At 42.0% G+C, this 18,933-nt stretch overlaps 2 protein-coding genes across 3 annotated transcripts in view; both read left to right on the top strand.

Annotated features, from left to right (window-relative positions):
• chm (CHM Rab escort protein) overlaps window positions 1–7,251 on the top strand; it is a 46,070-nt gene extending 38,819 nt beyond the window's left edge. The window contains exons 17-18 of the mRNA XM_020613936.1: window positions 1,338–1,483; window positions 6,905–7,251. Coding sequence (XP_020469592.1) covers window positions 1,338–1,483; window positions 6,905–7,075 — 317 coding nt within the window. The 3' untranslated portion in view covers window positions 7,076–7,251. The remainder of the gene's footprint in view (window positions 1–1,337; window positions 1,484–6,904) is intronic.
• A 2,140-nt stretch (window positions 7,252–9,391) lies between these two features.
• Window positions 9,392–18,933, top strand: part of mat2b (methionine adenosyltransferase 2 non-catalytic beta subunit methionine) — a 33,896-nt gene continuing 24,354 nt past the window's right edge. The window contains exon 1 of one of the 2 annotated variants that reach the window (XM_020613924.1): window positions 9,392–9,570. In XM_020613924.1, coding sequence (XP_020469580.1) covers window positions 9,541–9,570 — 30 coding nt within the window. In that variant the 5' untranslated portion in view covers window positions 9,392–9,540. Of the gene's footprint in view, window positions 9,571–9,821; window positions 10,116–18,933 lie in introns of those variants that run through there. The other variant, XM_020613923.1, reaches the window with a different exon arrangement.

Below are 18,933 nucleotides of genomic sequence, written 5' to 3'. Positions count from 1 at the left end.
ATAAGAATTGTGCATAAGATGGGGTATAGGGATCACACCAATGTAGCTTTCATACAGTCTAAATTGTTAAAATTGTTTGATTTAGTGGGATATCAGACTGCTGTGTTTATGTATAAAGCCAGGAACGACTTATTACCTGGTGGAATTCAAAAACTATTTAATGAAAGGGAAGGGGGATACAATTTAAGGGGTCAGTTAAATTATAAAATTCATGCTATACGTACAACCAAAAAAAGATTCTGTATTTCCATAAGTGGGGTAAAACTATGGAATAATTTAAGTGTGAACATAAAAAACAGTAAGAGAATTGGTGAGTTTAAATATAAAGGTATGTGTCAATCAAGAGATGGGCAAGAACAGGCTTAATGATTAATCAGGTGTAACATTGTGAGTGTGGTGTATAATTCTACTTGTGTGATGTAGAAGATAATTATCAAAGTATGTAATTATGTAAGAATGTTAACAATCTGTAATAATTTTTTAGTATATCACTAGTGTGGTGTAGAACAAAATTATCTATGTAGTAATACTGCTTGCAAACCAATGATGATAAGATGATGTTGGGGGGTAGGACTAGATAAGTCTAACTTATTCCTACTCCGTTCAAGCATGTACTAGGTATAAGCAAATTGATAATGTATTTGTGGATATGTGTGAAATTATGTGTTGACAAATTGACTGTTGTTACATGTTTGAAAGAGTAAATCAAATCAAATCAAATCACTACAAAGCCACAGCCACTAAACTACAAAGAGTACTAGACTACAAAGCCAATAGCTAATAAACTTGAGAGTGCTATCATAAAATTCCCACTACAGTCTGTCTCCTGCTGTGAGGCGACTGTGGTTCGGCTGCACACAGACCGACTCTAACTGCGGCAGTCACACTTTAGATCTGCTTCACCACGATACTTAACTCTCAGCTGTCTTCATTTGGGTTAACTAGCTATGAATTCTGGGTAATTAAGACTTTTTCAAACTAACAAACATCAAAGTGCTCATAAAACTCATCTCCTGCAGAATTTGACAGCTGTATGAACTTTTACTGTTAAAAAAAAAAAAAGTGAAGACTGGAACAGTGCAGCTATAGACTCTTCTCTCTGCAGACTACAAATTGTGAGCTGTGTTTCCCTGATTTTGCCAGCAGGTGTCGTTACCATGGGAACACAGGTGTGACTAGTTAACACTAGCATTTAAGGGTTAGCATGAGTCAGTCTGTATTTTTGTGAAACTGAGTTGCATCAGACTAATGTAGCAGCTGAGTTCCCTGTAGAGCAGGTGAAGAATCATGTGCCTGTCAGACAAATGAGTGCCTGCCTGCCTCCCCTGTGTCTGCAGAGTACCGCCCGTCTGTCCTCTGGTGTCTGTACTTCAACATGGCCGATGGCTCTGAAGGACGAGTCGAAGACTACGACCTCCCATCTAATGTTTATGTGTGCTTCGGACCAGACGGAGGTCTGGGACATGACCCTGCCATCAGACAGGTCTCACACACACACACACACACACACACACACACACACACACACACACACACACACACCTGGCTGAACCTATGTGTCAAAATAATTTTTAATAAAGCAGCAAAGTCACTGGAATCTTTTTAAATAATTAGTCTACTTGCAGCAAGGAGACAAGTCAGCATGAGCATACAGAGTTGTCTGAGTGAGGTAGGTTCAAACAGTACAATATACAGTGAGGAACAGAAGTATTTGAACACCCTGCGATTTTGCAAGTTCTCCCACTTAGAAATCATGGAGGGGTCTGAAATTCACATTGCATTCCCACTCTGAGAGACAAAATTGAAAAAAAAAATTCAGGAAATCACATTGTATGATTTTTAAAGAATTTGTTTGTCTATCACTGCTGAACATAAGTATTTGAACATCTGAGAAAATCAGTGTTAATATTTGGTACAGAAACCTTTGACCTCTGTAATTGTAAACAAAGGTTTCCTGTAGTTCTTGACCAGGTTTGCACACACTGCAACAGGGATTTTGGCCCACTCCTCCACACAGATCTCCTCTAGATCTGTCAGGTTTCGGGGCTGTCGCTGAGCAACGCGGAGTTTAAGCTCCCTCCAAAGATGTTCTATTGGATTGAGGTCTGGAGAATCTCACAATAAATGGCCCCATTCATCCTCTCCTTAATACAGTGCAGACGTCCTGTCCCCTTTGCAGAAAAGCACCCCCAAAGCATGATGTTACCACCCCCATGCTTCACAGTAGGGATGGTGTTCTTGGGATGCAACTCATCCTTCTTTTTCCTCCAAACACGACGAGTGAAGTTTAGACCAAAAAGTTCTACTTTGGTCTCATCTGACCACATGACTTTCTCCCATGCCTCCTCTGGATCATCCAGATGGTCTTTGGCAAACTTCAGACGGGCCTGGACATGTGATGACTTGAGCAGGGGAACCTTCCGTGCAATGCATGATTTGAAACCATGACGGCGTAGTGTTCTACTGACAGTGACCTTTGAAACTGTGGTCCCAGCTTTCTTCATGTCATTGACCAGCTCCTCCCTTGTAGTTCTGGGCTGATTCCTCACCTTTCTTATCATCAGTGATACCCCACGAGGTGAGATCTTGCATGGCGCCCGAGTCCGAGGGAGACTGACAGTCGTCTTTAGCCTCTTCCATTTTCTAACAATTGCTCCAACAGTTGATCTATTTTCACCAAGCTGCTTGGCAATTGCCCCGTAGCCCTTTCCAGCCTTGTGGAGGTCCACAATTTTGTCTCTGGTGTCTTTTGACAGCTCTTTGGTCTTGCCCATGGTAGTAGTTGACGTCTGACTGACTGTGGGGTGGACAGGTGTCTTTAAAGAGCTCAGACAGGTGCTACTAATTTAGATTGAGTGGAGTAGAGGTGGACTTTTTCAAGGCACAGTAACAGGTCTTTGAGAGCCAGAATTCTTGCTGTTTCTCAGGTGTTCAAATAGTTATGTTCAGCAGTGCAAGACAAATAAATTCTTTAAAAATCATACAATGTGATTTCCTGAATTTTTTTTAAAATTCTGTCTCTGAGTGGGAATGCACCTACAATGTGAATTTCAGACCCCTCCATGATTTCTAAGTGGGAGAACTTGCAAAATCGCAGGGTGTTCAAATACTTCTGTTCCTCACTGTATACTGTAGTTGAAAAAGCACACCCTGATAACATGACTTAGATGCTACTCATACTGGGACACATGCTTATCCTACAGTTGACAGTGTCTCGCTTCATCTGTAACAGTCTGTAGTCGAGTATATCAGTACACAGTTTCACAGGAAAGATAGAAAACGTCCTTCAGACCTACACAGCAAGTTTCTCACATGGCTCTGTTCTGAAAGTTTAAAACACAAATAGCATAAATCATGTTTAATGACAGAATTTCTATAACACTATGGCAGTAACGGCTTTTCATAACTAGCCACAAATGTGTATTTAGCAATTTTCAAATAGAGTGAAGATTACAATTGTGTAAAAATTGATTTTTGTGCATTTCATGAAGGCCACAGATGTTTTCAATAATCTACAGATGAAATCCAGATTTACAAATGTGTCAAAATGGTTTTCTATGTACAGTTCTTTAAAATGCATTTACAGGTTGTTAGATGTGTGTGCACAGATCGCCTGACACCCACCGATCACGTTGCCCTCATGGCCTGGTTTTGAAAGGATTTTCTCACCGTTAGATCCACAGATGTGTTGCCTTTAAGGACAGGTGGAAAACTGGGATATTTGAATTTTCAGGCTTTTTTTCCAGAAAGCCAAAATTGCTCACCACCCCTTGATTGGACTTCAGTTAAATATGTATTTTAACAAGGAATGAAACTCATCCAGTTGTTAAAACATTGGTACTACATATGCAAAACATTTGTTTTATTGCATATGTTTATTGTTTTATTGAAGTAGCAATATATGGTAAAAACAGACAGGTGGAACAAGCTAAACAAAAACTTTAATTTCTGCAACTTTAACTATCAACAAAACAACCTATTACATCCATTTCACATATGGCCATATAATGTCGTTATTCCCTGTTCCACCCACAAACCAATAGGCTACTGTATTTTCCAGCTCTCATTTTAGTGAAATACAATGCTTGAATTATTTTCCATGACTATAGCTCTGGCAGGTAAGAGAGAGTAAAAACTTTCACAAGATTAAAAATGCACTTTTGACAGACATTATTTTAGCAGCACACCTTTAGTGTTGTAGGGACGCTGTACTTAGCTAATGTTGATATGTTATGTGGCTTTAATTTCATTTTAATCAGAACATGCCTGTAGAGTATTATGAATATTATTAAGATCAATAATGCAAGTTCACATATCCTACGGTGAACAGGGGACCTTTGTGGACTTTGTGGGTTGGCATCACCTTAAATATTGATCGCAAAATAATAATCACAATACAGTACAGGCATGTTTTGATTAAAACTAATATAAATTCACATAACATTAAAATATTACATGTTAAAATACATATTTAATTTCAGTCCAGTCAATAGGTGATGAGCAATGTTATCTCTGAAAAAAAGCCTGAAAAGCCAAACATCCAAGTTTTCCGCCAGTCATTAAGCGCACCATACACTTGTTGATCTGAGAGGGAAATCACGTCAGGTGATCTGTGCACGTCTAACAATCTGTAAACACATTTTAAAGAACTGCACTCAAAAATTATTTTACACATTTGTAAATCAAAAATTTAATCTGTAATCCTGGACTGTATTTGTAAATTGCCGACTACATGTGTGGTTGACGCTCATCTGACTGCGTCTGGGTCAAGAAGGAGGAGGGAACCATCAACCTTTCTCCAGGATCTGGTCCTAAAATGTGACCCAATCTTCATCAGAGTCTAGAGTTGTTTTTGGCGGCCTGTTTTAATTTTACTTTTAGTCTAGTCTTTGTGTGAACTTGTCATTTTAGTTTTTATTAGTTTTAGTCACATTCATACTCTTTCTAGTCTAGTCTAGTTTGTCGACGAAAACTGATGACTTTTTAGTTGATGAAAACTGATGACATTTTAGTCTGGCTTTTGTCGACGAAAACTGATGACATTTAGTCTAGTTTTAGTCAATAAAAATTGTATTTTTGTCTCTTTAGCAATGCAATTCTATTTAACCCAGTCAATATAGTACAAGTACCTAGTATTATAGACGAAACAAAAGTTTCTTTTAGCCAAACCCATTTCAAACAAGGTTATCTTATTACATTATTGTTACCTTATAGACTCAAGAATACATCCAATACACATTTTGTGGCCACATTTCTCCCCATCTTTTCCCACAATACATTCCGTTTTCTTTTCCACTTCTATGTACTTAAAGTTTTTACAAATGTCGTTTCTTCTTTTTCTCCCAAAGACGAACTGGCTGGCTGGCCATCGGTCCCTTTCTCTGTGTCAGACTTAACTTTGTTTGTTGTCGTCTTCTAAATAATGCCGTGAGTGGGATGTAAGAAAGTGACGTCGCCTGCGTCTGCGCAGTGCGACCTGATGCGGCCCCTGAAGTGAGACACAGGAAACAGAAATACTGCAAAATAATAACGCGACTAAACGAGACAAAATAATGTTATAATATTTTGTTTCGTCTCATTTTGGTCAACGAAAATGAAGAGACATTTTAGCATAGTTTTTATTTTGTAAACTACATTGTCTCTTTTTTTTCGACAATATTGCATTGTACATTGATAGTCATCGTCACATTACCAGCATTTTCGTTGCGTCTTGTGTCCGTCATGCGATAAAGGTTCATTGAGGATGATATTTAGTCATAATTTTCATTGACGAAAGCAACACTATCAGAGTCGCAGACAAACACAGTGTGGATAGCACAATTACAATCTTGTGTGTCTTTATTGAACCCAGCTGTTAAAAGTTCACAGTGCTGGTGGAAACCGTGAATAACTGGTTGAAGCAGCGTGACCCTCATACAGCTGCTTCCTGTAGCTGTCCTGGTCAGACCTGTCCAGCATTCAGTTCAGCTCCAGCTCAGACATATTCCCAGGACATCTGGTATGAACGCCCTCTGAGCTCAGTCCACAGCAGCTCTGCTGGGTCGCGGCCTGGACCCTGACTCCACATGGCTGATCTCGCTTTGAAGCCATTCTGTCGTAGAATATCTTCAGCGGGTAGGGTCACTGTCCTGTTACGTCACCCACCCTGGCAAACCTGGGAGTTCATGTTCCTCTCCACGACTGCAGCTGTCTAGGCGCAGAGGCAGTGGAGCAGCCCCACATCACTTTACTTCACCAGGTCTGATCAGAGCTTCAGTAAGCAGCTGTCACTGCTGCCAAAGCTGTTCGTTAGTTATTCAAGCCACTGTCACTGTTTAATGGCTGGGTTCAGTTGCCCGTGATGGCGGCACGTATGCACGCAGCGGCCCAGGGCCCTCGGCTCCAAACAAAATTTCATTTTTTGTGTCGCAATATTGCAATGACAATGAAATAATGCTTCTTCTTCTTCAGTGAAGATGCTGTGTGCACTTCAGCACACTGTGTTTGTCTGTACTTGTGATGCAGAAGAATATCAGTTTAGGACCAAATCCTGCAGAAAACCAGGTAGTGCCCAGTGGCTCACTTCTTCTTGGCGCACTGTCTGTGTTGGTTCAGCTGTGTGAGCACGGTGGAGTTTGTGCTGCTGTTTAACTCGACGTCATGTTTGTACACAAACATATCTCCATGCACACGTTTCCAATATGCGGCCTGCCATTGCAAAATGGACTGCTGAAAAACATCCTAGCGGAAACACGCAGCCACGCAGTGGTCACACAGGTGAAGCCACACCTTTGTGAGACATGGACGATTTACTACAGGACTGTTGGTTAGGCTTAGACAATTGTTTTTAATAAACTGAATTCTGTTCCTATCCCACTCTGCTTCTTAAAAAAAAATCTTTAACTGAACGTCTGTGTCTTTCCAGGCGGAGTCGATCTTCCAGAAGATTCTTCCCGAGGAAGAGTTCTGTCCTCCTGCTCCAAACCCTGAAGACATCATCTACGACGGAGACAACTCCTCCTCCTGCATCACAGAGGGTGAGGAGGAGGAGATGATTGCGATGGCTGATGACCAGTGCCCTCAGCCTGAGGAGTAATATGGGAACATTTCATCTGCAAAACTCAAAGTCAAACCCTCCTCCTGAGTGTGGGTTACAGTTGTCTTTTTCTGGTTTAAACTGCTGATTTTTTTATGATGTATTTCTGCTTTCTGCCTTAAATATGTCACAAGTATCACTAAGTGTTGTGTCTTAATTAAATATTGAAGCTGGAACAAGCTGAAGACTTCTGTGTCTGACTTCAACTGTGTAGATCATCATGAGCACTTCCTGGTTTCTACCCAGGACCTGCTCCTGCCAGAACTCAGACTGCTGGGAAACCACAGGGGGCCCAACGTCTGCCCTGCCCCGGCCAGCTCCACCTACCCAGGTAAAGGTTCCTGACAGAGCCCGGGACAAAGGTGAGCGGGTGAGGCAGTGCTGTGAGTTACCAGGTGAGAGTGCAGTTGGCCTCTCATCGACAGGAGTTTGTGAGCATCTCCACACTCGACAGGAGTCTGAGCATCTCCACGCTCACAGACTCCTGTCGATGAGAGGCCAACTGCACTCACAGCGCTGCCTCACCTGATCAGCCGATCACCAGTGTCCCAGGCTCTATCAGGAACCTTCACCTGGGTAGGTGGAGCTGGCTGGGGCAGAGCCGGGGCAGGGCAGAAGTTGGGCCCCCTGTGGTTTCCCAGCAGTCCGAGTTCTGGCAGCATCCCTGCACCACAGAAAACAAAAACTCAGTGTAACAGACTGCAGCAGTGAAACACACACCCAGTGAAATGATTCACTTTACTCTGACCACCTGGTGATGTGTAGCTGCCTCCTGCTGGGTGATGGCCTGAACTGCACCTGCAGCAGGCAGATACAACAACAGGAACAACTGCACTGTAGTTGGCCACTCACCTCCTACTGATTGTGCTCCTGGCCCCATTGTACAAAACTGATAACTTGAACATCCAGGGAATTTGCCTTCATTACAACACTCTCCCATCTAATGAACAGCCTGACAGCTGAATAAAAGATAAAGGATGAGGTGGTCTCTGCTTCCCTTCTTTTTCCTCTTACAGATTTGGATGATTGTGAAGTTTTGCAGAAATTCTGCCTGTATTTCCTTGAACAGGCATAGGTGATTAACATGAAACTGCTGTGCACTGGTAAAACAGAATACAGCTCTGGAAAAAAGAAAGAAATTTTGATGGCAAGATAGCATACAGTATCTCTGAGAGCAGATATTGTGTTTTTTCACTGCTGCTTCATAGATTGTTTGATTTGATGCACTAATAATGAAGATTCAATATTTGTTTTTAGAAGTGAAATTTAGATTACAAAGAAAATTGCTTGATAATTATCATTGTTCACATATAATAATTAGAAAGTGAACACCACATTTGAATTCTTGACTAAAAGGTCTTTCAAGAGCTTTCAACCAGCCTTCTCTGTTATCATATGATTTAAGTTAGGTCGCCAAAATTAGGTCTTGTCATATCAACTGATCCATCTCCATGGCAAGTGAGCAAACTCATTTTGTTGATGAAGACAGAGATGTGGTTAAAGACAGTAGCAAAAACTGGTAAGTGGTAATTAAACTGGAAAAGAGAAGTTAATTCAGGGTCTACAGAACTATTTTCCTCCCAGACCTTTCATCTGTATCTCACTGTCCTCCTCAGGACTCAGCGTTTGCTCAGTTGTCATGCTATATCATTACTCTTTGAGTATGTTTTATTTATTTATTTATTTATTTTTTTAAACAAACTGAAAAATAGCACAGACTATTACGGACACATGGAGGGCAGGCTGGCACCGATGATTTTCTCCGCAGTCCTGACTGTCCACTGAAGGAACAGACTCCATCGAACAGTCAGAACTGCGGAGAAAATCATTGGTGTTAGCCTGCCCTCTATGGGAGGACCTGTACACCTCAGGTCAAAAGGAGAGCAGAGAGGATTTCTGCGGACCCCTTCACAACCTGGACGCAAACTTGTAGTTAAATCACCTGTTCTTTGAATGTCCACATTCCACCTTGTTTTGGTCTAATCTCTATTACTGGTTGTCATTAAAAACTGTATTAAGTATAATGACATTTATTTTATGAATAACTTGAACAAAGCAGGGTTTATAAATTGTATATGTCTATATCCCAGTTGTTGCTTCTTTAATATTTCCAGCTTTGCTGTTCATTTTTGTGCTTGTCTTTTTTTATTTTATGCTTTGTTTTCATAGCTGGTCTTTGTTATGTTGTTTTTCTTTCATGCTTGTCATAGTAATATTGTTTAAGGGTTATTATGCAAATCCCAGTGTTTTGTTTGGCTTGCTTGTATGCCCATCTTGTTCGGTTTATAGTTTCCTTTTTGTTAATAAAGATTTTTTTTTAAGTAAGAGGAGGAGCAAGAGGAAGAAGAAGAGGTGGAAGGAGTTTTATTAGTAGTAGTGTCGCACCGGAAGCTTTTCGGCCATATCTACTGAATTCTATGGATTATTACTAGACTTTGCGGCTCTGTCAGCTGGTCCCAGAACAGATGCCTGGATTTGAGTTGACAGTTTCGGAGGTAAATAAACAGTTTCTGTTTTATTGCTTTTCAGCAGGTTTTCGGTCTTAAAAGTGTTGCGGGAAACGGAGTGACCGTGTTCGATGCGGTTTCAGACTGGTCTTATTCATGGTATAAACTCCTTCGGTCGCTGTAACTAAAAACAAACAAAACCCCCTTTAATCGAAGCTGCATCCGTTTCAGCTCACCCGCCGCTGTTCTGAGTAAAAAAAAAAAAACTCCTGCCAGTGTAAAATCAGGTCTCTGATCAGTTTCCACCTGACTCGTTTCACTGTTTAAGCTGTTTAATAACGGACTTATTCTAGTTTACGTTTTGCGTGTTTCTTCTCAGAAGTCATACTTGCTAGCAGCTAGCATTACCCCGACAACTGCTTTACGGCAATCAGATGATGAGAGCGGAAGCAGAAGAGACAAGAAGGTGCGAATCAGGCGATAAGATATTAGCGGGTTTGAGAAGCACATCTTATCAGAGGAGAAGAAGGATGAACCGCAAAGGCGCAGAATTGAGGATTATGTTTAGCCCGGGGCGCGTGCAGCTGGTTCAGGTAAACAGTCACCTGTGCAGAGCTAATGGCTAACGGCTAACCGAATTCCTGGAACGGATGCTGATAGAGTTTGTGAATCGTCCGAAGATCTTTTATTTTTACTTAACATTGTAGTTGTATTAAGTTTTAGTTTATTTATTTAGAATAAATGGCAGGACAAGTACATTCCCTACATTGCTATTGTGTTTCCAGAGACAATGCATATTTGAACTAGACGGCACACGGATTTTCAGCTAAATCAGCTGTTTTCGTGAAATGTTTTTGCAGGGACCGTCTACAAAGTGCAAAACCGAAAAGAGGTAAACCTATTATAAAAATATTTAACAGTTTTGCTCTTGGACACGTTTTCCAGACTGGTGTGTTATAACTAACAGAAGACTAGTGATGCTGTGGTTCGAGCCTGATGTAAACTAAGTGAATTCAGACAAATCATCCCAATTGCAATGTTAACTTTATTATAATAATTCAAGGCAGTTCAGCAGTTTGCAAGGCAGTTCAACAGACTGAAAGATAGAGTCACCATCTCTGCAGAGAAATAAAAGTATTAGATTAGGAGATTGTCACAGAGCCAGTCAGTCATTGTGGCACAAGGTACAGTCACGTCTGTCAGAGTCGGGAGTTAGTCCCTTTATCACCCAGTCGGGGCCAAACGCACACTCATGACTGCAGCACCATCATTCCTCCAAACCACAGCTATCCCAACTTTTATCTTCTCCCAGTTACACATCCTCCTATTGCTTGAGCCAGAGTCATGGTTTCACGCCAGCTGTACACCCCTTCTTCCAAGAATTGTCTGAGATGTCTAGTACATGAACTGCTAGGTCGTGTTGACCTAGCGCACATTTCCTTTTTCTAAACATGACCAGAGCACACAAACTGTTCACATAAGGCTGAAGCTATGTCCAATTCCCAATTAAGGAGGACTTATCTCTGGATGTTTACCCATAAATTTAACAAGGAGGACACAAGCCAAGATATCCTTGCTTGAGCAAGAGAAGAGAAACAGATCAAGTTTACATAAACACTTAGCTCACCCTTATATAACTACTACAAATGTTGTGTTGTGCGTCAGGTCATACAGCGACACAAGAGGGTAACATATTTCACTGCTTTATTCCTACGTCTTGCTCCTTTTTCCAGGACCACAAAAGCCCCCCTATAACTGTTTCCTGTTCCTCCTCTCAGAGTCTTTCACATTAAAAGTATGCGTACAATAACAGGCTGCACTACATCCCCCTTTCTTCAAAAAGAATGCATAAAGAATTGACCAGCTAAACCAGCATACTGTATTTAACTTTAGCTTCCACCCTCAAATTACCCAAAGAACATTAATAACACTTGCACCCTTTTCAGCTTATCACGTTCTGTACTAACTGCTTATAATCAAGTCTTTGAGGCTTAATCACCATCCGTCCACACCGAGTTCTGACCAGACCAGGTGTATGCGACTTTGGAGTCTGTGCTGGAGTCTCTGGATGCTCTGGGGTTACCAGAGTGTCGTCCCCTGGTTTGGCAGATGTCTGTGTCTGAGGTGACGTTTCTGGCAAAAGCACAAGGTGACGTCTGTTTCTCCTGATGGTGCCTGAAGGGCTCTCCACCACGTATGAGCGAGGTGTGGAGTGGGAAGAAACCACCGCGCCTTCAGTCTTGGTATCAGTAACCTACACTGACTGACCTGGTGTGAGTTGACCTAGATCTCGCATACGATGTCTCCTGTTGAACACACCGCTATCCTTCAACTTCCTCTCCCTTTCCCGAGCCGTCACTGCAGCACTCTCTGGAAGAGTAGGGGTGAGCAGAGAGGGAAGTTGGGGAACGGGTGTGCAGATCCTCCGACCCATAAGAAGTTGGGCAAGGCTGTATCCATTAGACAGTGGGGTCGCCCTGTATGCCAAAAGAGCGAGATATGGTTCACAAGCTTTCTTCAGCAATCTTTTTACAGTCTGGACATGCCGTTCCACCTCTCCATTGCTCTGAGCATACTTGGGATTGCTTGTGGTGTGTCTGAAGCCGTATGCCTCTGCGAAGTCAGTGAACTGTTGCCTTGCGAACTGTGGTCAATTATCACTATAGAACCATTCTGGGATGCCATGCCTGGAGAAAATTTATTTAAGGTGAACAATCACATCCTCTGATCTTGTGGGGGTTAGCTTGTCTTTCTCCACAAATCTTGAGTAGTAGTCTACTACTAGTAAGTAGCTGCTGTTGTTGAGGGTGAATAAATCTGCACCCACTTTTTGCCAAGGTCTCTCTGGTAGCTCACTGGGCAGTAGGGGCTCTACAGGATTAGCACGCTCTTTGATGCATGTTGTACAGTTCCTCACTAGTTCATTTATTTGGCTGCTTAGCCCTGGCCACCATACTGTCTCTCTTGCTCTCTCTCTGGATCTGGCCATTCCTTGATGTCCTTTGTGTAAAGCAGGGGTGCCCAATACGTTGATCGCGATCGACCGGTAGATTACGAAGGTAGTGTCGGTAGATCGCGTGCCATTCAAATTAAATTAAATGTATCCGGCGTAAAACACATGCCAAATGTTAACATGCGAATGGTCAGTGTAATGATTTGCTATGGCGACCCCTAACAACAAAAGCAGAAAGTGTCAATCATTCATATATAACCTATCATCCATCCTCCCTACGGCATTTGCTACTTGATTGACATGCAGGGCAGCCAGTCTGAGATTTCATCTTTTCTGGCACACGAGTCACCAAACATGCACAGTCAACAGCACGAGCTACTGCAAAACTCCAGTGAGCGAACTAACTTGTCAGCCTTCGAATTAATGTCTACTAAAGGGTATAAAATGAGTGGGGGAGCCAAATCAAGTAAGAAACCGAAAACGTACCGAAAACATTCCATGTGGAATGGGAGGACTTTTTTTTCGCGACAATATATTCGAAATGCGTTTGCTTGATCTACCAAGCAATCTACTTTCCGAATGGAAATGTGGAGCGGCACTTTCAGACTGTTCATAAAAACTACGACACTCATACATTTATTTTGCGTGTGTGTGCGCACGGGTTTTGGGTTTTGGTTTGACTGACAGGTGCGCGTGACAGAGTATCTGCAGTAAGCAGAGTTTTGCTTGGAGTGTGGGAGATGGAGTAGCTGTACCTCATGAGCCTGAGTTGAAACTGCTGGATCCTGGGTGGGAGTTCTGTTAGAGCCTGGTGACCTAGCAGGCTAACAAGAGGCTTGTGATCCGTCTCTAAGGAGAAATGTCTCCCGATGAGGAAGTCTCTAAACCTCTCACACCCTCATGTCAATCCTAGTGCCTCCTTCTCCACCTGTGCATATCTCTGCTCTGTCAGTGTTAGAGAGCGTGATGCATATGCTGCAGTCCTCCACTGTTCTCCTTCTTTTTGGAAGAGAACTGCACCAAGTCCGTATGATGAGGCATCTGCAGACAGTTTCAGGTCTTTATTGAGGTCATACAGTGTCAGCACTGGAGTTGATGTAAGATCGTCTTTCAGCTGGTCGAACGCTCTGGTGAGCATAGCTCCAAGACCCACTGGCTTTTCTTTGAAAGAAGGTCTCTCAGTGGTTTGTCTTTTTCTGCCAGACCTGGGATAAATTTCCCCAGCTGATTGACCATCCCCAGGAAGCTGCGAACTTCACTTGTGTTCGATGGTTCTTTCATCGCTTTGACGGCGCTCATCTTGCCTGGGTCTGGTTGTACCCCCTCTGCTGACAGAATGTGACCAAGGAACTTCACCCTTTGTGTGCTTAGTTCACACTTCTCCATGTTGAGTGTGACGCCCGCGTCTTGGAGCTTGTGTAACACTGAGTGAAGTCTGGTGTCATGCTGGAGTTGATTTTGTCCCCATATGAAAATGTCACCCATGTGGCAGACCACCCCATGTAGCCCGTTAAGAATCACTGACATCCTCCGCTGGAAGTGCTCCGGGGCTGACGCTATCCCAAAAGGCAGTCTGTTAAAGTGATAGCATCCATATGGAGTTATGAATGTTGTGTACCGTGCTGACTCTGGGCACGACGGGATCTGCCAGAATCCTCTGTTTGCATCCAGTTTGCTGAAAACTTTAGCTCCTGCTAGGGATCCAAGTGTCTGTTCTACAGAGGGTAGGATATATTTCTCTCTGCACACTGCCTCATTGAGGTGAGTGAGGTCCACACAGATTCTCACTGAACCATTCTTTGATGGCACTGGCACCATCCCAGAGCACCACTTGGTTGGCTCCTCAACTTTTGAGATGACTTTCATGGTCTCCATTCGTTCCAGCTCTTCCTTCACTTTCCCTAATAAGGGAATGGGGACCCGCCTTGGAGTCACCAGGGAGAAAGGGACTGTGTCTGGTTTGACTTTGATGGAGTATGGCTGTTGCATCATTCCTAACCCCTGACACAGCTTTGGGTATGTCTCCTTCATCTCAATCTTGTCTATGCTATCTACTCGAGACACAAGATTAAGCTTAACACTAGCTGGCCTGCTTAGCAGCGCTATGTGTAAGTTTTTTTATTACATATACCGTCTCCTGGATTTCCTGCTCTCCTTTACACAGTGTCTCCTTGTACATACCTAATGCACAAAGCTGAGATCCACCCGGACCAAACAATGGTCGATTTGGTTTATCCAACTGTGTCTCTTTGTTAGCTATGGAGTAGTATATCTGGGCTGGGATGACGGAAACGTCTGCACCAGTGTCTATCTTAAATCTGACCTTATGGTTTCTAATGGCCAGGCCTGCATACCAGGGATCTGAACCGCCATCTATGGACCCAAGGAACAGGGATATCTCACCCGCGTTGTCAGTCTCCACAACATGTACTGATTTGGCAGACTTGCACACTTTACTGTAATGTCCCTTTTTCCCGCATGTCTGACAAATCACATCTCTTGCTGGGCACTGGTCCCGGGGATTTTCCACATCTGTAGCATGATTGTGGCTCACATGGTGTTCTGGGCCTTGCAGCTGTGTATTTGAACTGATTTGGGGGCTTACTTATGGGCTGTTTTTGCTTCTTGTTCTTCACTATCATGCATCAGTTTCGTTCTTATTTTCCCCTCTGAGGTCTGTTTGCTGTCTCTTTATCACTTCTGACTGTCTTGCCATGTTTACAGCTTTCTCCAGTGTCAAGTCTCTGTCCATTTGTAGTCTCTTTGATAGATTGGTATCTCTCAGTCCTACCACCAGACGATCTCTGATTAACTCATCATGGAATGTTCCGTAGCTGCAGTTTTCCACCAATGCATACAGTGCCATAACAAAGGAGTCTACCGTTTCATTGGCTTGCTGCACTCTTCGATTAAACCGGGCCCTTTCATATATTGTGTTTTTCCTGGGCACAAAATATGCCTCCATCGTGTCTCTTACAGATCGATACTGTTGTCTCTGTATATCTGTCAGAGCTTGGCCTCGCAGAATCTCGTCTGCATCATCCCCCATGCAGTAGATCAGTGTGTTTACTTGGCTAGCTTCTAAGCTAAGGTGTAGGTTACTAGCCAGTCACAATCTTTCAAACCTCCGTATCCACTTTTTCCTGGCGTTTGGGGGTGTATCGGCATGACTGCCACTGCTTATGTGCTGCTGGGGCTGAGGCTGCTGTGCGGCTAGCACATTAGCTCCTTCGTTTCTGTCCGACATCCTCCTTTTTTTTCTTTTTTTTTCCGGCTAAAACTCGCTGTTCGCTCCCAAACCAGCGCCCTAGTCACTCCCCTGTCCCACTCTAAACTGTTATCTCACTTCTGACACCATGTCGTGTTGTGGGTCAGGTCATACAGCGACACAAGAGAGTAACATATTTCACTGCTTTATTCCTACGTCTTGCTCCTTTTTCCAGGACCACAAAAAACCCCCTACATCTGTTTCCTGTTCCTCCTCCTGGAGTCTTTCGCATTAAAGGTATGCGTACAATAACAGGCTGCACCACAACAAATAATATCTATATATGAACTACACACTATTTTATTACATTTTACCTCTGGACTGGTACCTTGTTTGTTTTTGACCACTACAATGCGCAAGTGATTTTGGTAACACTAGGCTGCCCTAACCCCTCATTTCCAACGGGTGCGGCTCAGTTATCTTCATCCGCAGTCCCATTTTATCAGTCGTATGTGCAACTTCATCCCCCACCAAGAGTGATGCAGATTTTTCACGTGGGCTATTTTTCCTTGTTTTTGAGCTTGTACAATGGGTAGGTTTCATAGTTAAATTATTTCTTCTTTGTCTTAATTTTGTTTATTGATGTACTGTAGCCTACAAACAATAGGTTACACCTAACAGTATGGGGTGGCTGTGGCTCATGAGGTAGGGCAAGCCGTCTTCTGACCAGCAAGTTGGTGGTTTGACTCCCAGTCTCCCCACATGCCTAAGTGTCCCTGAGCAAGACACTGAACCCCGAATTGCTCCCGGTGGCTTGACTAGTGCCGTTGTGTGGCAGCCTTATCATCATCGGTGTGTGAATGTGTGTGTGAATGGTGTATAACTAACTGAGACGTCTGAATACTTGTTCGTCACCTGGCATAACCTCTGTTGGACTCAACCGTCCTGCATGTTCGTTTGTGAGGAAGAGTCGAAGTCAGAACAACCTTTAAAATATTTATTACAATATTAAGGAAAAGCAATTACAGAGCGCTCTGGGTTCCAACTTATTCTGAAGCCCTATCCACACTACAGAAGTATGGTTCACAGCTTCTTCAGGAAGCAGGAACCCCTAGTCTCCTGAACCCAGACCTTTTATACAATCTTTGGATGTACAATGTAGGTTGATGTGATCTCCTGTAAAGCGCTTTGGCCAGTGCAACACACTGTGGAAAATGCGCTATATAAATACAGTCCATTTAAAGTTTTCTCCTCAGCAAGCCTCCAGATCTAATCTCTGTTTCACTAACCTTGGAGTCCCAGTGAACTGCAACTCCCCTGGCTCCACTACCTCGGTGGTGATAATAAATTCATTGTGGGCTCTCTTAGCCAGATCTGTAAATCTAATGAGATTCAGTAATTTAGTGGACAAGATCCTATAATGTTGAACAGTGCCTCAGTGACTAACACAGTAAATATTAACCAGTGGTTCAGTGAACACATAGGGTGATATGTAACTCTGTAAACATAACTGTGACATATAAGTATGTAAACTTATGTATTCTAAAATAAAATCTTAACTATTCCTTTTCTAATATGATAGAATAGTCATACACAAAGTGAACACACAGGTTAAATAAGCAACAATCATGTCAATCTTCTACTAAATAAGTACTTAATTCAATCAAATGTTAGAACTAATCCTAGAGTATAACTTTATCATTTTCCCCCCTTCTCCCTCCTTCCCACGTCTTCCCTGCTTTCATCTTACAAACAAATATCTATAACAAACAATCATTTAGTCACTTAAAATAGTGTCATGGAATGTGCGTGGATTCAGGACCCAGGTTAAGAGGATTAAAATCATTAACCATCTGATAAAATTAAATGCTGATATATGCTTTTTACAAGAAACCCACCTACCATATCCAGAATCACAAAACCTTAAATGCAAACAATTTAACCAACTATTTTCATCAACATATAACAGTAGGCAAAGAGGCGTTTCAATTTTAATTAATAAAAATATCCCATTAATTCATAAAACATCTATCACTGATCCAGAAGGCAGATTTAGAATTATTAAGGTATCCATTAACCAGACAACATATACACTTGCGAACATATACGGCCCCAATGATGATGATTCATCCTTTTTTCATAATTTTTTCTCATCTTTATGCAACTCAACAAATATTATTATTGCTGGTGATTTTAACACTGTTATTAACCCGGAAATTGACCGTTCAAGTATCTCCAGCAATATAAGAAATTGGCACTCCACTGAAATAATAAAACAATATATAGAGCATTATGGACTTGGTGATAGCTGGAGAATGAGTAATCCTACAGAGAATACACCTACTTTTCCTCCCTTCATCAGTCTTTTTCTCGAATAGACCTCTTATCAGTAATTCCCTTACCCAACATGTAACAGACACCACAATCCACTCCATTATAATTAGTGACCATGCTCCCATTTCCCTCACATTAAATATTGAAGCCCATACTAAACCCCCTAGAAGATGGTGTTTCAATACATCATTACTCCAGGAATTAGATTTTATCACATTTATTGAAAAAGAGTGGGCATTCTTTCTGGAGATGAACGACTCTCCAGAAATCTCGCCCTCATTATTATAGGAAACAGGCAAAACAGTAATTAGAGGGACAATAATATCATACTCATCGTACAAAAAGAAAAAAACAACTAGTGCTGGAAAGCACCTACCTTAGAACAAAAGATAAAACAACTCAGATTTACATTCTCAAAACCCTAGCGAACAAACACAAAATGAATTAAGCAGACTAAAAATTTCAAAAACTTGAAAATATTATATATAAAAAAAGTGCAGTTTCTCATTCAACAACTCAAATATGAACACTTTCAGTATAGCAACAAAACAGGTAATTATCTGGCTAATCAATTACAACGCAAAAAAGAAAAAGCATCAGTCCCATCCATACTCAATCCTAGAGGTGAAATTGTTCATTATCCACAAGATGTTGATAACGTATTCCAAACCGTTTACAGTAAACTTTACTCCCCCAATTACAACCAAAATTCATCAGAAATAGACACTTTCTTAGATAGTTTAGAACTGCCAACATTACCCAGAGAATATGCTGACAGAGTAGATGCTCCTCTCACCATCGATGAACTCCATAAAGCACTGATTTCAATGCCAAATAACAAAGCACCCGGACCTGATGGACTACCAGCTCAATTTTATAAACATTTTTGGCAAATGCTATCACCACTGTTTCTCAG

The sequence above is a fragment of the Monopterus albus genome, unplaced genomic scaffold, assembly GCF_001952655.1.
Source record: "Monopterus albus unplaced genomic scaffold, M_albus_1.0 scaffold140.1, whole genome shotgun sequence".
In the NCBI taxonomy this organism is placed as follows: Eukaryota; Metazoa; Chordata; class Actinopteri; order Synbranchiformes; family Synbranchidae; genus Monopterus; species Monopterus albus.
Note: the sequence above shows the minus strand (reverse complement) of the source record. Positions and strands in the feature narration are given on the sequence as shown.